The 15,373-nt window shown below is 39.0% G+C and overlaps 1 protein-coding gene and 1 long non-coding RNA gene across 3 annotated transcripts in view; one reads left to right on the top strand and one right to left on the bottom strand.

The window, feature by feature from the left end:
• The window catches only part of dchs1b (dachsous cadherin-related 1b), an 83,585-nt gene that overhangs the window by 52,761 nt on the left and 15,451 nt on the right, over positions 1 to 15,373 (bottom strand). For both annotated transcript variants that reach the window (XM_072374487.1, XM_072374486.1), the window contains exon 4: positions 14,292 to 15,065. In XM_072374487.1, coding sequence (XP_072230588.1) covers positions 14,292 to 15,065 — 774 coding nt within the window. The remainder of the gene's footprint in view (positions 1 to 14,291; positions 15,066 to 15,373) is intronic.
• LOC140279376 (uncharacterized) lies at positions 1,377 to 5,668 on the top strand. The gene is made up of 3 exons (XR_011909332.1): positions 1,377 to 1,555; positions 5,355 to 5,461; positions 5,593 to 5,668. It is a non-coding gene; the product is annotated as an uncharacterized lncRNA (long non-coding RNA).

Raw genomic sequence — 15,373 nt, forward strand, 5'->3', positions numbered from 1 at the left:
AGTTACAATAACATGACCCCACTCTCCCCCTGACAGCAATAAAAAATACTTTTAGGTGTTAATATTAATCCACACACACACATGCAGACACACACACAGGACCCAATCTGCACTCATTCTTTTCTAGTTGCTGTGCTTTGAAAGGAAAGATGGAGACTCCTCCTAACAGGTATTATCATTGAACTAACAGCATGTAGTAGAAGATCATTTCTTGCAATCAGCAGAGAAATACTGACAGGTTGCTTAAAGGCTGAGAAGGAAATGTTTGTTTTCTCATTCCCTGTAAGTGTTAGATTACATGCATGGCAGCAGTGGCCAATACCAGTCTGCTCCACATGCAATTCCCCTCCGTACTGCTCTACTTTGTTCTTTTTTCTTTTTAATAAACATGTGCTTAATTATGTGTGCGAGGAAGGTGTGCAAGAGGGGAAAAGCCTGTTTCAAGGACACACTCAGACAGATAGAGGTGAAGCCATGCACTCAAACACTCAGACACAGTTACACACATGTGTAATGTGATGAATTGGCTTGGCTCCACCTCCCCCTTTTCTCCCTCTACATCTCTCATTGTCATGGTAACCATCAGCACCCCGGCACCTCTGCCGTCTCGTGTATTCATGCTTTTCACACTGGCTGTCCTTTTCATCACTGTTTCCAGCACCCTAGTATGTGGATAAAATCAAATTCCCTTTCAGCTTTTTATTACTAATTATTTAAGTACTTTCAGAAAAGCCTTAAATTCCTCATGTCAAACTGTGGCTCCACTGTGGTTTTTGAATATAATTATGTGTATTTGGACAAACTGGGTCTGTGTTTTGTATGCATCCCCAGAGGAAACATGTGTTAACAGGTTCTTTTTATCTTAATGGTCTGCAGTACAGTAGCCCTGATTGGCTTACTGACATAATTGTGTTTGTCTGCTGTAGCATCAGTCCATATTCAGTGGGAATGAACTGGGACTGACATATATTTTATGCCCTCTTTAACCCCATCACAATGTTATGCACAGTAAACGTGCTTTGTACTTGTGCTTAGTATATAGTGTAACCTGTAGCCTAAAGCCACGAGGCCAACATTACATATATATAGTGTCACTTTTTACAACTACTGTATTGTTCAAACAAATCTGCTCTATTTGCACACACCACAAAAAATGTCTGGGCTTTTAAGCCCCAGAAAACACAGAAACACGGAATGCATATTTCCGTCTGGTCTGTACCGTTATTAACCGTAACGTAACCGTTAGCAAACGTACATCTAGAGGTTTTAACATTTTGCATCCACTTGCGGGTGGTCTCAGAAATATGTGGAATATGAGGTGCAGGCTGCTCTATGTTGTATTGGGGTTAATGTCGCATGTAGTTAGTGGTGTTCTTACCAAATATGCCAGCTAATGCAAGTTGATTGCCTTTGCTGTCATGAATTCATCCTGGTAATACCAACAGGACTTGGATTTCACTAACAAAGCAGTAATTTTCAATTTTTGAAAATTGAAAATTAAGGATCACCCTTAAGATCCTTCAGACAAACAGTCACTGAGACTTCTCAGCATTATGTGAGCACATTTTTAGTCATTCAACTGCTAAAGGCTGTCATGATGTTGTTTTAACTTGGTAGAAATAAATAGTTTCTACAGTACATACAATCACTCACAACAAGGGCTGTTGAATCTTGAGTAACCAAGTCATAATTTGAGTTTTCAAATGTGGTTTTAGAGGCTTTGAGTATTACAAGCCAAGTGCATTCCAGCTCCATTACAATAGAGAGAGAGAGCAGATATTTCTACAGCCGATATAAACAATACTCAATACTACAACTTACAAAACAGTCTTGATGGATAAATAGAACAATAGATGAGAGGATAATTAGGGAGTGAACTCTTCCTTTAAGATTTTCCAATCAATAATCTGCAGTTAATTACTCTCACATATGCACAGGGACCATCTTAACATTATATACAATTAATCTAATTTACTTTATATGCCAAACAACAATGATTTGGATCAGCTTAGATCAGACTCATGCAATTTATGCATTGTCCACTGCATTACAGAGCAAAGTATATATAGCAATACATGTTACGCACAGATTAAGCAGTATCATCTGTTCTGCACTTCCTGTGATCTTGGTTTCTCCATCTGCGTGACTTGAAAGAACCATTCTTTAGATAAGAAACAAAGGCTTGGGAGGAGAAAATACCCTTCGATGGATTCACATTAGTCCTCGTGTCCGGTATTAGAGCGGCAGTTCTGGCACTACAAGATCCCTGCAATCAAGCAACTCCTCTGTAATTGTCCCCTGAAGCGAGGTACAAAACTGTGTATACGGTCTGCCAGCAGTGTGTGTGTGTGTGTGTGTGTGTGTGTGTGTGCGTTTACAAGCATGCATGTGTCTGTGTATTTGTGGGGAAGCATGTAGATAAATGTTTGTTTGCGTGTACACCACTTGACAGCATCAGAAATCACTTCCATGTTTCTAAATTGATAATTCCCTGGAATGAGTGTGATGCTAGCCAAAAGAGAGGCTGGGTGAGACTGGATCACTCGGTCACTCAATCAGCAGTCCACCTCTGAGATCAATTGTTTCTACAATCATGCACAAAGGCAACAACAGATTGTTAGTGTTTGCAGCACTCGAATCACCTGTGGATAGCAAGTGAAAACTTCTTAACTTCCTGATTTTGTTTTAGAAGTTTATTTGGAAGTATTCACTGAATGTGTTTTCTTAAAGGCATACTACGTTTGACATGGATCTTCTATAGCTAAGAACCAAAACAACTTTTCTCTGCATGAAAATGAACGAACAAGACATCAGACTCAATAAAAAATGCATCCCTTACCATCTTTCAACCACCCATCTGCCACCACTTTCCAAAACAGTGCTGCTCTACTGAGCCATGATGTAAGACCATTTAACTGTGGTGAGTGACAGCAGCTAGGGCATCAGATGTTGACATTTAACGATGACTGATGCAGTTCCCTGCTACTTTTCCTGCTGTAAATTCCTATTATATTTTCATAGGGAGAGAGAAACATCTTCTAGCAATGACAGCCTGTTTCTCTTTTCATTGCAGAAACCCCTCAAATCTGTGTGAGCAGAGTGCTTTTCAAACGCATCACTTCTGCTTTTATCTTTTCTGATCATTTTGGCTTCACAGCATCATCTAATTTCACTTTTAGTGCTAAATGCCGCATGATGGATATGTTATTTCAAAGCCGAGAGATTTATTCCAACTATTAGAAAGAGCTTCCCAAGCTGCACACTGCACACCGGGGTGTGTTTGGCGACAGTTAACCAATTCCAAAACCACAGAGTTGAATTTAAGCCACGTGCACGAGAAATGTTGGTTCTCCTAAATTGACATTAAATCTGACACATCCTTTCTCATGCTGTAAGTTAAATCACTTACAGCAGCAAAAAAAGAACGGGCTAAATGAGAGGATTTACCTAACCTCAGCAACACCTATCAGCCAAGCCAAACACCTGTAAAAGTAATCAGTGTGAGGTCAAAATATTATATAGCAACTACTGTTTCATGTCAGAGAGATTCATCTTAAAGTTCATCCACAACCCCAGTAAAAACACCTTATGTGCGATCTGACTTCTGTCATAGACTTTGTAAAAGGTAGACTTTGTATAGATTGCAGAAAGGGAATACAGTAAGTTGACAGGAGAGATGAAGAATGCTCTCTTGTTAATGAAGAGTTACAGTTAGGCCGGTCAAAAAAAAGAACAGACCACCATGAAGCAGCTGAAATGTGGCTTAAAGCAAAATTTTCAATTACAACATGAAGAAAATGGCTAAATTTAAGCTTTTAGACAAATAATCAAAGCTTTTATCCGGGAAATTCAATTTGAGGTTTAAGGACTTCTACATTTTTATTCAAGGAACCATCCTGACTATTCTTTGCTAACATTATTGACCAAAGCCCAATAGGCAGTTTAGAGAAGTGATGTGCAGCACTCCAAAAAGTAATGGCTTCAAAGCTCTTTGTGATAGCTGCAAATCTAAAAGGGAAAGAAAATGCACTAAGCTTTATTCCTCATGTCAGGCTGCTTTTTGAATTAATATTTTCCTTATCCTACATTAATGAGGTTCACAGAGTGCACAGGACTGCCGTACAAAAGAATCTCAAGACTGAGTCCGACGAGGGAACTTCATATATTGATGGAATAAATGTCATAATCAAATACGTTAATAAAAATTTCGTGTGTTTATTTTATTTCTTGTTCCAACATTTTTATCCCCTTCTGATCATCTCTCAGAGAACCATTAGATGTCATCACTCTTTCATTCATTTCAGTGATTTTGCCCTAACGGCTGAAGAGTTTTACAGGTCATCGAAACAAATCACAGCAGTTGCCCATGCAAACAGTAGAGTTATTTCCACTCCTGTTGTATTTCCAGCCATGTCTGACAGACCGCAGCCAGCAACCACAAACGCAACACATGCACGGAGGCTGACAGTGGAAATAAGTTTCCAACTTACTGTGGTTTTTACCCTTAAGCTTATGCTCTGGTTTCATCATGTGCTTCATGTCTTCTCTGTACATGCGTATTTTCATATTTATCTGGTACAACCCAGATCAGGAAAAGTTGCCATTCTGTGGAAAATACTAATTTAATCAATTTTTACTTTGAATTATTACACTGCAGACAATTTGAACCAAATATATTTCATGTTTTGTCTCATCAAGGGCAGCACTGTGGTGTAGTGGTTAGCACCATCCCCTAAAAACAAGAGGATTCCTGGTTTGAATCCTTGCTGAGGCCTTTCTGTGTGGAGTTTGCATGTTCTCCCTGTGCCTGCATGGGATGAACATGGTGATGGAGCGGTGACCGGTCCAGGGTGTACCCTGCCTTTAGCTCAATGGCAACCTGGAGAGCTCCCAGATTATGGTTTTGTCTCATCAACTCAATTTAATTTCTTGTTGTACAATCATTCCTGCATTTCAGGCCAATCAAATATTCCCAAAAAAAAGTTGGCTTTTTTTCCACTTTATAATGTTGCCACTTTATATTGCAAGAGTTACATGTTCTGGAAGAGTGGATATCAAGAGATTAAGCCATCAAGATGTAATTTTGTCCCATTTACAAAGTTGTAGATTGTATTCTTTACACATTGTCTTTTGGGGAAAGGTTCCCACATCAGGCAAGCTAATCCAGCACCTGTACCCTAATCGTTTGCATTGCCGTGTTAAAAACAATTCAAGGACGGGAAATATCTTGTCTTAAAGGCAGCATAATTGCATGTGTGTAAGTGTAAGTTTGTGCACTAAGGAAACCTAATTCTATCATAAATGCTTGGATTTGTTGCTGAAACAATGAGGCTTGTTGCTTTGCTCTGCTGTAGATGGTGTCCATTTCTTCAAAAAACATCTGGAATACTGATTGGTCTGACCACATGTGTTTCCACTGTTGTCTCCGAGCCCAGAGAAGTTGAGGGTGCCTCTAGACAAGGTTAGAGATGTCTTAAGAATAGTTATTTTTTGCACTGTAAAGTTTTAAGTGGCATTTATTCATCTAATTATCTATTTTTGTGCATGAAAACGTTTTCCCAAAGTAATCCCTTGCTCATGTGGTTATTTCAGCTATTGATGAATGATGGGTCTTGCTGCAATGCTGTCTGAGGGATCTGAGATCACGGGTGTTTGACTTAGGCTTAGGCCCTTGTCTTCGGAATCCTTGACTGGTTTAATAATAAGATGCACTGTAGAGGAAGAAATATTCAAATGTCTTCCATTTTTGTCTTTGATGAACATGAAACAGATCAATAGATTTCTCACACATAACTTGACAAACTGGAGATTCTCTCCCCATCTTTGCTCCTCAAAGACTCAGCCTTCTGCTAATTGTTCTTTTGTAACACATCATGATTACAATCAGCTGTTGGAATCATCTGTTTGAAAATGACATTATTATTTTTTCAACCTCTTCACTAGCTTGTGTTGTATTATATTATATTATGTAAATTAAATCAAGTTTGAAGTGACAAAACAGAAAATATGTTGGTTCCATACTGTCTGCAATGAAATACAATAAAATTAGTTAAATTCCAGCTTTTTTGTTTGCTTTATGTGCATTTTCCATACTGACCGAAGTTTCTGATTTGGAGATGTATTGTCTAATAGGATACATACGTATACATATATGTATACTATATATATATATATATATATAGTACACTGTATGTGAAGCACCACTTTTCAGCACAGCCCAGCATCACAAGAAAAGAATGAAGAAAGAGAAAGAAAAAGGCAGTAGTGGAGGTTAGCGAGGGCAGGTGAGAAGTGGTAAAAGATCTCTTGTAAAAGTTTCCACTATAGGGGAGTGGAAACTTTGTTTCACTCTTGCTGATGTTGCTCTTACTTTTAATAGACATCAACTGGTGAGAACTATCCTTATAAAAGCTTAAATCGAAAGAAAAGACAATATGAGGTGTACGCATGACAGACATGCGTCTGGGAGATGTAAAGAAAGTGAGAAAAGCGATGTGGATCACATTATATATACAATACATTTCATTGGTCACTACCACTTCTGTGACCTCATACAGGAAAGGCAAAATCAGTCAAGTTGTTTAATATCATATCTTTTGGCACCATTAATTCAACATAGATCTGGAATACTAACGTTTCCTTCTCTTTTTTTTCAACATCTCTCCACATTTGAGTTTCTAAGATGAGGAGGAAGTCAAAGAGGACAAGTCAGATGGATGATTCATTTGAGAAAACTAATATCCGTCTTTGACTCCTTAGAGGAAAATACATAAAGCAAACACAGCTGGGACGCAGACAATCACATAACAATACCAAGGCCGCTGCTAGAACACGCCCACATACAAATATTACCTTGAAGTCACGTGTGACTAGTGCAAAAAAAATCATTTCTTTACCCCACTGTAATACAAACACAGGCCTCATCCCCCACTGACTTCATATCTAAAATCTCTTTGTAAAACTGAATAAGAGAAACCGATACACTGGGAAGTAAGTACTCACTCCACCCTTCACCCTAAATCACTGACCACCTGCTGCCCCAAACTTAATAACCACTCCCAAAACGCATACAACACAGTGAGGCACAGGAAGTGTGCTAATTTACACCACCTTCCCTCAGAATGACACATAATTGAATTAGTTTGACCTAATGAGCCGCAGGGAGCCTTGGTATCACCTGTTGCTCGTGTGCAGTGCCCTTTGTGTATGTGACTTTTACTTTATATATGGTTGATTTGTGTATTCCACGCTAAAGCTTCACTGCAGAGAGGATACAAGCAGAGACAAGAGAGTGACGTATTGGATGGTCAGTCACAAAGAAGCAGGGCCTTAGGATAGCTGAATAGGACAAAGCATAAGCAGGCCAGGGAGGCTGGTATAAAGTGTTAAGAGGGAAATAAATGATGTCCATGTGTGCAGCTATTCATATATTTTTGTCTGTTTTCTGACTCATCTGCCAGCAGCTGTCTGATGTTGGTATGTTCCACTGATTATAGGAGCTATCTGGTCTGTTTACACCTCTCTTCTTCCATAGCCAGATATCTCCACAGCATGTGTCAGCAGTCCTTGGGCAGCATTAAACCCAGTATGTAGTGAAAGTGCCCCTGCAAAATCTTGTTGGAGGCAGACTTGTTTTTGCCAACATGCAAGACTGTATCACACTAAATGCAGTCAGCATTTACGTTGTAGATTTTTTTTTTTTATTATCCGCCAAAGCGCCACGTTTTAGCATGCAAGTTGATGCTCTGCGGTTATCATTTCCCATATACCAAAGTTTATAAAAATGGTAGCCAGCAAAAAAGGAAAGGTTTAGGGGCGCAATACATGAAAGCATAAGATATTATGCACATAGTTGGTGAGGATATTGAGGGCATACTTTATGATATGTATGTTTTACTTTGCTTTTGTTTTGGCTCTTCTTGTAATCTTGAATGAAACCCATGTTTTGGTGCTTATAGCTCTAGTGCCATGCTGAGCAACGGCAACAATTAGGGCAGCAAAAAGAAAGAAATATTTCCCTTAATTGATGAAACAGCCATAGGAATAAAAGCCAATGAAGCCTGAAGTAAAACCTAAGGGAACAAAAATGCAGAGCAAGATTCTCTGCAACAGATGAGATAAAGAAATGGAAGAGAAAAGAGTCAGATTGAGGGGAGTCGGAGAAAAATAGAGTACAAGAAGAAAGGCCTTCACTGCCATATGGTACAGAGTATTGGGCTTAATGAGGCATAAGGCCATCCCCTGAACAGAGGCACCAGCCAGTCAGATCACACATGAATGAACACTTTGATAGGTTTAAAAACCAGCATATGTCAACGAGCTGTGATATGGAACTAAATTACTGTTTTTGAAAAAAAATAAAAAATACCACCAAAGACCAAAAAAATGTTACAGCAAAACGAAAGCTGTCTGATAAGAGTTTGACATTAGAAGCTGATTACAACTGAAACTATTTTGACAGAGAAATATTTTCAAGATCTGTGGAAAATCTGGGCTCTGAACCGGTCACTCCATTAATGTTCCATGTTTGTACTATTAGGTTACACTGTATAGTTTCAGTCTTGGTAGATTTGGGAACACCTGTGGTTACTGAGACAACAGCAAATGTGTTTTACTTATTAGGTACTGAGAATTCAGTTTCAAAAATTACATTAACCACTTGGCGCATTGAGGTAACATTACAACATTTTGAAAAAACTGAAAATGAAAATTCAACGTGTACACTTTTGCTTGGAACGACTTTACAAAGGAAACAGTTCCTATGAAAACTGTCTGCACTACGGTTTACTTACTTCACTAAACAAGGGCTCGCCTTCCACAAAAATCCCTGTTTAACCACCACACATTAGTGTTTTTCCCTGTTGGACCCACCGCTACGTTCCCACTAGACTCTCCATTAGAACTGCATCAAAAAAATAGAACATTTCATACAGGTCTGGGATGGTTTTATAAAAATACACAGTAGAGTAAAGCAGTTGCAGTTGGAGGTGACCTATCAGCAGTTTAACCACTGAGACAAAATAACTGCCAGACTAAGCTGAATCACTGTATTCAGCAATCTAAGCACATTCACAGCCCCGCCATGCAAGAGGATCTGTTAGGCTATATTAAAGGAGTTTGTAATAAAATGTCTGAGAAAGCGGTGCTTGCTGCCTTTGTGGACCGATAATAAGCTTGGTAAATCTCAAAACGCACTGCATGCATGACAGAAGTCTTTTATACAAAAAATAAATATGTACATTGATGTAAAAATGATTTCCGTGCATGATTCCATTGCTGAAAAACCAATGAAATGTGCAACGCCTGCACGGACTCCTAATGGGTAAGACAAAACAGTCATTCAACATAAATACTAATGTTAGCATGCTGATGCTATGCAGGTGTTAACCATGGCCATTTAAGGTTAGCACGTTAAGAAACAACATCTAGTTCAAGATAAATTCAAAGATAAGGATGAAAGCAGTTCCAAATACCATTAGTTTTAAATGTGCAATGTTTAAATCTTAATAAACACATATTTACTGTGTGGAAGTTAGAACAGCAGACTAATGACCTTCTTATCAAAGAGTGAGTGATTTCTCATTTGTAATCTTAACTCGTGTGTTCTGTGTTGTGATACCTGGTTAGGAAGAGACAGTAAATCTCACTGTGACACTGACTGAACAGTCGAGGCCTCCAAAATCAGTAGGCACAATGACTGCATGACAAAAACATGTCGTGCAAATTTACCTGATACTGTATCGGTTATATCAAACTGGTGGACCAATACCACACACTGACAAGCTCAAGCGATCTCTAAAAATGGGACTAACCTCAAGGATTAAGCTAAACATTTAAAAAAATTATCCCCCCGAGTAAAATTAAAGAAAGACATTACCACTTGAGCCTTTAAAAACAAAGCCAACCGTGTCGTGTATACATTTTATAGACACAAGCCCAAAACCAGATGGATTTTCTTCATGGCATCTGAGCCTCCAGTAGCAAACAGGTGATGAATTCATAGTGAGTGATGATGGATGTTATGAAAATAGTTCGCATAGCAGACACACAATCCTGATCCCTTGTCACACACATCCTGTCAACATTGCTTGCAGCTGAAAGATGTGTGAGTTGGTGAGAAAGCTGGAGAAGGAGGCAGACAATACGTACTAAGAGAGAGTAATCTTGTCAGAACAGGACCAGCTGTTAGAAGCATGAAACAAATATTCTATCTCTCCATGTGGCTATATGTAACTGTGATGACAGCGATCACGGCAACCTAAAGGCTGCTTTCACAATTATTGATCCAAGCAAATTGAAATACACTAACAAATTAATCAAATAAAGTATAAATAAAGAAGGATAGCCTTTTTGTAGCACAGCTGCCACTCTCGAAGAACAGGCAGGGGTGGAGACATCAACTGCACAATAAATTTCATCTTCCGAGCACTTTTTTTTAAGCTTAATTTAATCTAGAGTGCACGAGTTGTGAGTCTGGGCTGGAAAAGATCATCTAAGCTCCAAGTGGAAGCTGTGGTTTGTTCTGGCTCTGGTTTCCATGGGGGTCAGATTCATCAGACACCAGCAGGAGGGTGGCTCAGTGTTAAAGAGAGCTTAAGCTGAATAACCTTCCTGCTTTCAGTGCGTCATCAGATGTCTACAGCTCTATCGATATTAGTTTAACAAATGTGATTAGTCTCACAGTCTGTATGTGTATATTTTAAGTGTGATAAGTATTTTCTTATAGAAGCTGAACAGACTGGGCAAGGGATCCCCAAATTTGGCCATCACACCCAAAGGGCTGATTACTCTGACAGACGGACGTGTTATGTTTGTCTAAGTAGTTTTGTAGGAAGTTCAGTGTGACTAACGCCACCTGTCAAAAGAGACCTGTCTCCTCCCTATGTGTTTTCGCTCCATTTCACCTTCACACCATGTGTGACTTTTTTTGAATTTCTACTAAACCAAACAACCTCCAAGATTTAATCACTGGGCAAAATGTAAGGAATAGAGTGCAGATAAAAAATATCTAACTAAATTGTTATCTGCACACTGTGTATAGGAGATAACCCCTCCGAGGCTTTCTTTCAGTGACAAATAGTTTTGTCCATAGTTCTTCCAATGATCTCAACATAAACATCATGTTTCTAATGCTGGCAAGTACTACGAGAGCTGGATCCTCTATGAGCAGCTGTGAGGCCTCATGGCAGTACTATTTTCAACTTATTCACCTCCCTTATTTCTTTTTTATTCTGAACATCACTCATTTTTCTTACACACCTATATTTCACCAACAGACATTGCAGAACTGACCTACTGTTCTATTGCAGTATCAACAAGAAATACTCCATCTCTTTGTACATCTCCCAGATGAGCACATCTGCGTGTCTGTCTGAATGATTGAGTGCCGTTTAACAGGCTTGATCAGGAAACCAAATGTTGAACATCACATGGGAGATGCATCACCTGCTGAAACTGATATCTTGGCTTCAACAGTGTATGCAAGTACACAAACACACATGAATTAAATACAGGCATGCACCTGCACATATGCACGCACAAGAGCTTTTTGCTTTGATGCCTTGTTCTTAACTACCGCAGTTAATTTCCCCTAATATTAGGATGCTTTGATTTTTTTTTTTAATTTATTGTATTTGGAATGAGTTTGCTGTATTTTTTTCATCAAAGTTTTCTCCTGCTTGTAACTCATGCATTAGTGTCTGTTTATGCAGCATTTGATCCCTGACCGGAGTGTGCATGTCTTTGCTTGTGAGATTTGCAGTGACTTCCCAGCAGCCAGGTTTTGCTCAAAGTCAGCATGTCATTGGATTTGGTAGAGACTCTGTAAATCACTGCATCTCACAGGAGATACTATGAAAAACACAGATTATCACAAAGAAAGAGAGCAGGTGATCTGAAAGAAATTATAAAACTCGATAAAAGAAACAGGCATTTATGTAGGACACACACACACACGAGAGGATTTTAACAAACTTCACATGCAAATGCAATGAACAAACACCGTTTTAAATATGGTTTCCCCTTTTCACCACCATCCACAATTCTCATCGTTCTCATGACCTTTATTTTCTCAGGTTAAGAAGCTGGTTCTGATGGATATGCATGCCATACACACACAGGCATTGCAACCTCTCATGCCTGGGAAATACTTTAAGGAAGCGGGGGAAGAGGAAAGCAGGGAAACCAAGAAATAAATAACTTCTTTGTGTCGGTGGCTACATAAACAGTACAGCACATTACAGATTACTACACTGGCCATACTGATAAGATGTTTCCTACACATAGCATATATGTGTGTATATGTAAGCAATGGCTGAGAGAGGGCAAAAGAGATGTATTGAAAAAGATGTAAAGAAAGAGAAATAAAATAAAGAATAAAAAATGCCTAAGAAAATGAGAAACATTTTTTTATTTATTTTTAAATGAAAGGAAGGAAAACCCTAACTTAGAAAACTTTGATCAATCCATGAGAAACAAACTGCATAAGTAGTGTATCCTTCATACACTTCTTTTGATACACATTTCCTTGCTTTGATATTAAACATTGGCTGATTTCCTCCATTTCTAATGTTCAACATCCAAACCAAGCCAACCAGACCAGTATGATAATACAAAATCCAAACATTGATTGCTATCTAGTATAAATATTGGTACAATTCTGAGAACAGCCTGCACTAGTCTAAACTCTCAGGAACATGACAAAAATTCAATTACATTGTCTGTTCTATATACTGCACCAACCTAACCCAGTTCTTTGATTTGTCTTTATTGAACATAAATATATCAAATGCTCCACAATTTAAAAATGAATACAGAAGAAATCTGGAAAAAGGATCCATTGGGCTATTATGTATGCTACAGTATTACTTGTGGACATGTGTGTCCTATCTGAGTAGGTAAGTCTACTACAACAATCGTGATACTGCTCTTTGTGGGGAGACTCTCCCTTCTAGAGTTTTGGTATGGCAATGACACATCCTGGAAAATGTGCCGAAATGAGAAAATAAAATTTGAGGAACACTTGATTAGAGCTGTTGCAACAGCTAGGAGGAAGGCCATAGAATTAACTTGATGGATATAAAAATTAAACTGAACAGGCTTACAATAAGAAAAATCGCTTTCTCCTTTGTATTCAATCTAAATTTCATGCCGCTACTATTAATTCCTTCGACCACAACATATATTGCTGAAAGAACGTGCCCATATTCCAGTTTCCACAAAATACAAACCACCCATCCTTAACAAATATGTGTCAAATGAACCTGCAAGAATGTGAAACACAACTGTTTATCTACCCCCATTTCAGATGACATGATATCAGTGGTCCAGATCCTTTCACTGAAGCTGCACTGGACTTTAGTTCAAGCAGCAGGGTTTCTTAAAACATGAATGAGAAATGCTTCTTTTCTTTGCATTCCTCCATTTCACGTCAGAGGGGTAAAACCAACCTGTAAAAATAGTTGGTCTAAATGGTTCATGATGCCAAGTTAAGACCTTGGTGGAAGACAAACAGCCATTCATCCTTTTTCATTTCTCAAGAGAGGTCCTCCTCATATATACGAGCTGCTGGAATTGTGATAAAAGAAAGACAGCCGAGCTAAAGTGAGATAATGCATAGATACCAAGGGCTCACTCTACTTTGCTGGATTGAATGCCATGGCAACCATATGAGGTGAGAGAAAGGACATACCAGAACAGAGTAAATCTCACAGTAGCTTCAGGAATTCAGGTAAAGTCTTAATCTTCTCTCTCTCTCTCTCTCTCTCTCGCTCTCCCTCTCTCTCTGTCTTGCTGGTTCACTTTTTATCTTACCTTTATAAATATTTTCTTTCAAAAACTGACAATGACTGACTTTAATTCTCCTCTTATAGCACAGACTTTTTGAATAACATCACAAAGTGCAAGGGTTTCCAAGTAGACTATCCTTTACTGAAACAGAACTTTGAGACTGTTTTCACTTAGGACACACCTCCAGACCGGTTTATATTGATGTATTAAACAGGCTTTTGCCAAGAAAGTAATCACAGAGGGCTTAAGTGGATGGTGCGATTGAAATGAGAGAATAAATAAAGAGATAAGACGACAAGTGAGACAGTGAATACTTGGTTTTGGCTGTATAAGTAAGACAATAGAGTTGTGGCCAACACACAGCGAGATTAAGCCTCATAAGAATTAGAAATGGCTGGTCCTCAACAAATTAAAAACAATAAGAGTGAAAAAATAGAAAATCAGAAACTAATCTGGTGGAAAGCATAGCTCTAGAGACATTTTTTTTTCTGTGTTTCTCTCACCTCTAAGAAGCAGGACCCGGCTGGTGTGTTTTCTTTGATTGAGGTATTGTAGAAGTTGTTGGAGAACACAGGTGTGTTATCATTAACATCCTGAAGCACGATGTCCACCTTCGCAGTGGATGACAAAGGCGGCCGTCCGCTATCCGTTGCAACAACAGTTACACTAGGGGCTGGCTCCGATTCAAAGTCCAGAGCAGTCGCAGTGGTAATGATCCCCGTAACTGGATCAATTGAAAACCAGTCAGAGTGAGAGTTTTTGCCCTTTAGAAGGCTATATCGCACATCCCCATTCGGGCCCTGGTCTTTGTCCCTGGCTGTTACCTGAAGAACAAATGATCCAGGATACACAACCTCTGGAATGGTTTGTCTGTAGGCCTGCTGGTCAAAATGAGGGGGGTTGTCATTGACATCAGTCACCTGAATAGTGAACGAGGACTCTGCCCTGAGGGGAGGTGTGCCAGAATCTGTGGCCATCACCCTGAGGTCGTATGAATCTCGCTCCTCTCTGTCCAAAACCTGGTCCACATATATCAGGTAAATTATGCTATCCTTGGTTGTAAGAGCAAACTTCCCATCACCTCCCTCCAATGACACATTGACATTGGCATACTCTCCATAGTCTGGATCAGTGACAGATATCCGAGCTACATACTGTCCTGGCTGGGCTCCTTCTGAGATTCTTGGAGAGCCATCCTCACTAAGAAAGATGATAGTCATGGTAGGCTGGTTGTCATTGAAGTCACGAACATGAATAGTAACAAAAGCATTCGTCACCTGGGAAAAGATGATGATACAATATTGAGTTTATTGGATACTCCATTCTATTTACGTGACATTACAAAACTGAAGTTTGAAATGTTAAAAAAAGATATTGTGGCAAGTCAGAGAACTCATTGATTAAAAACATAAAATAATCTAGCCTTTGTATTATCTTTATTATCTATTCAAAGCAGGAGAAAGCTGAAATCCTTACATAGCTAATACAACCCCCTATTACAGCTCCACCTTCTTGGCTACTTGATCACCAACATATTAACCTGAAGCATAATAGGAAGACTAGAAATACTTTGTTGAGTATTAAC

This window comes from Leuresthes tenuis, unplaced genomic scaffold (genome assembly GCF_036924035.1).
Source record: "Leuresthes tenuis unplaced genomic scaffold, fLeuTen1.0.hap1 SCAF_21, whole genome shotgun sequence".
Taxonomy (NCBI): domain Eukaryota; kingdom Metazoa; phylum Chordata; class Actinopteri; order Atheriniformes; family Atherinopsidae; genus Leuresthes; species Leuresthes tenuis.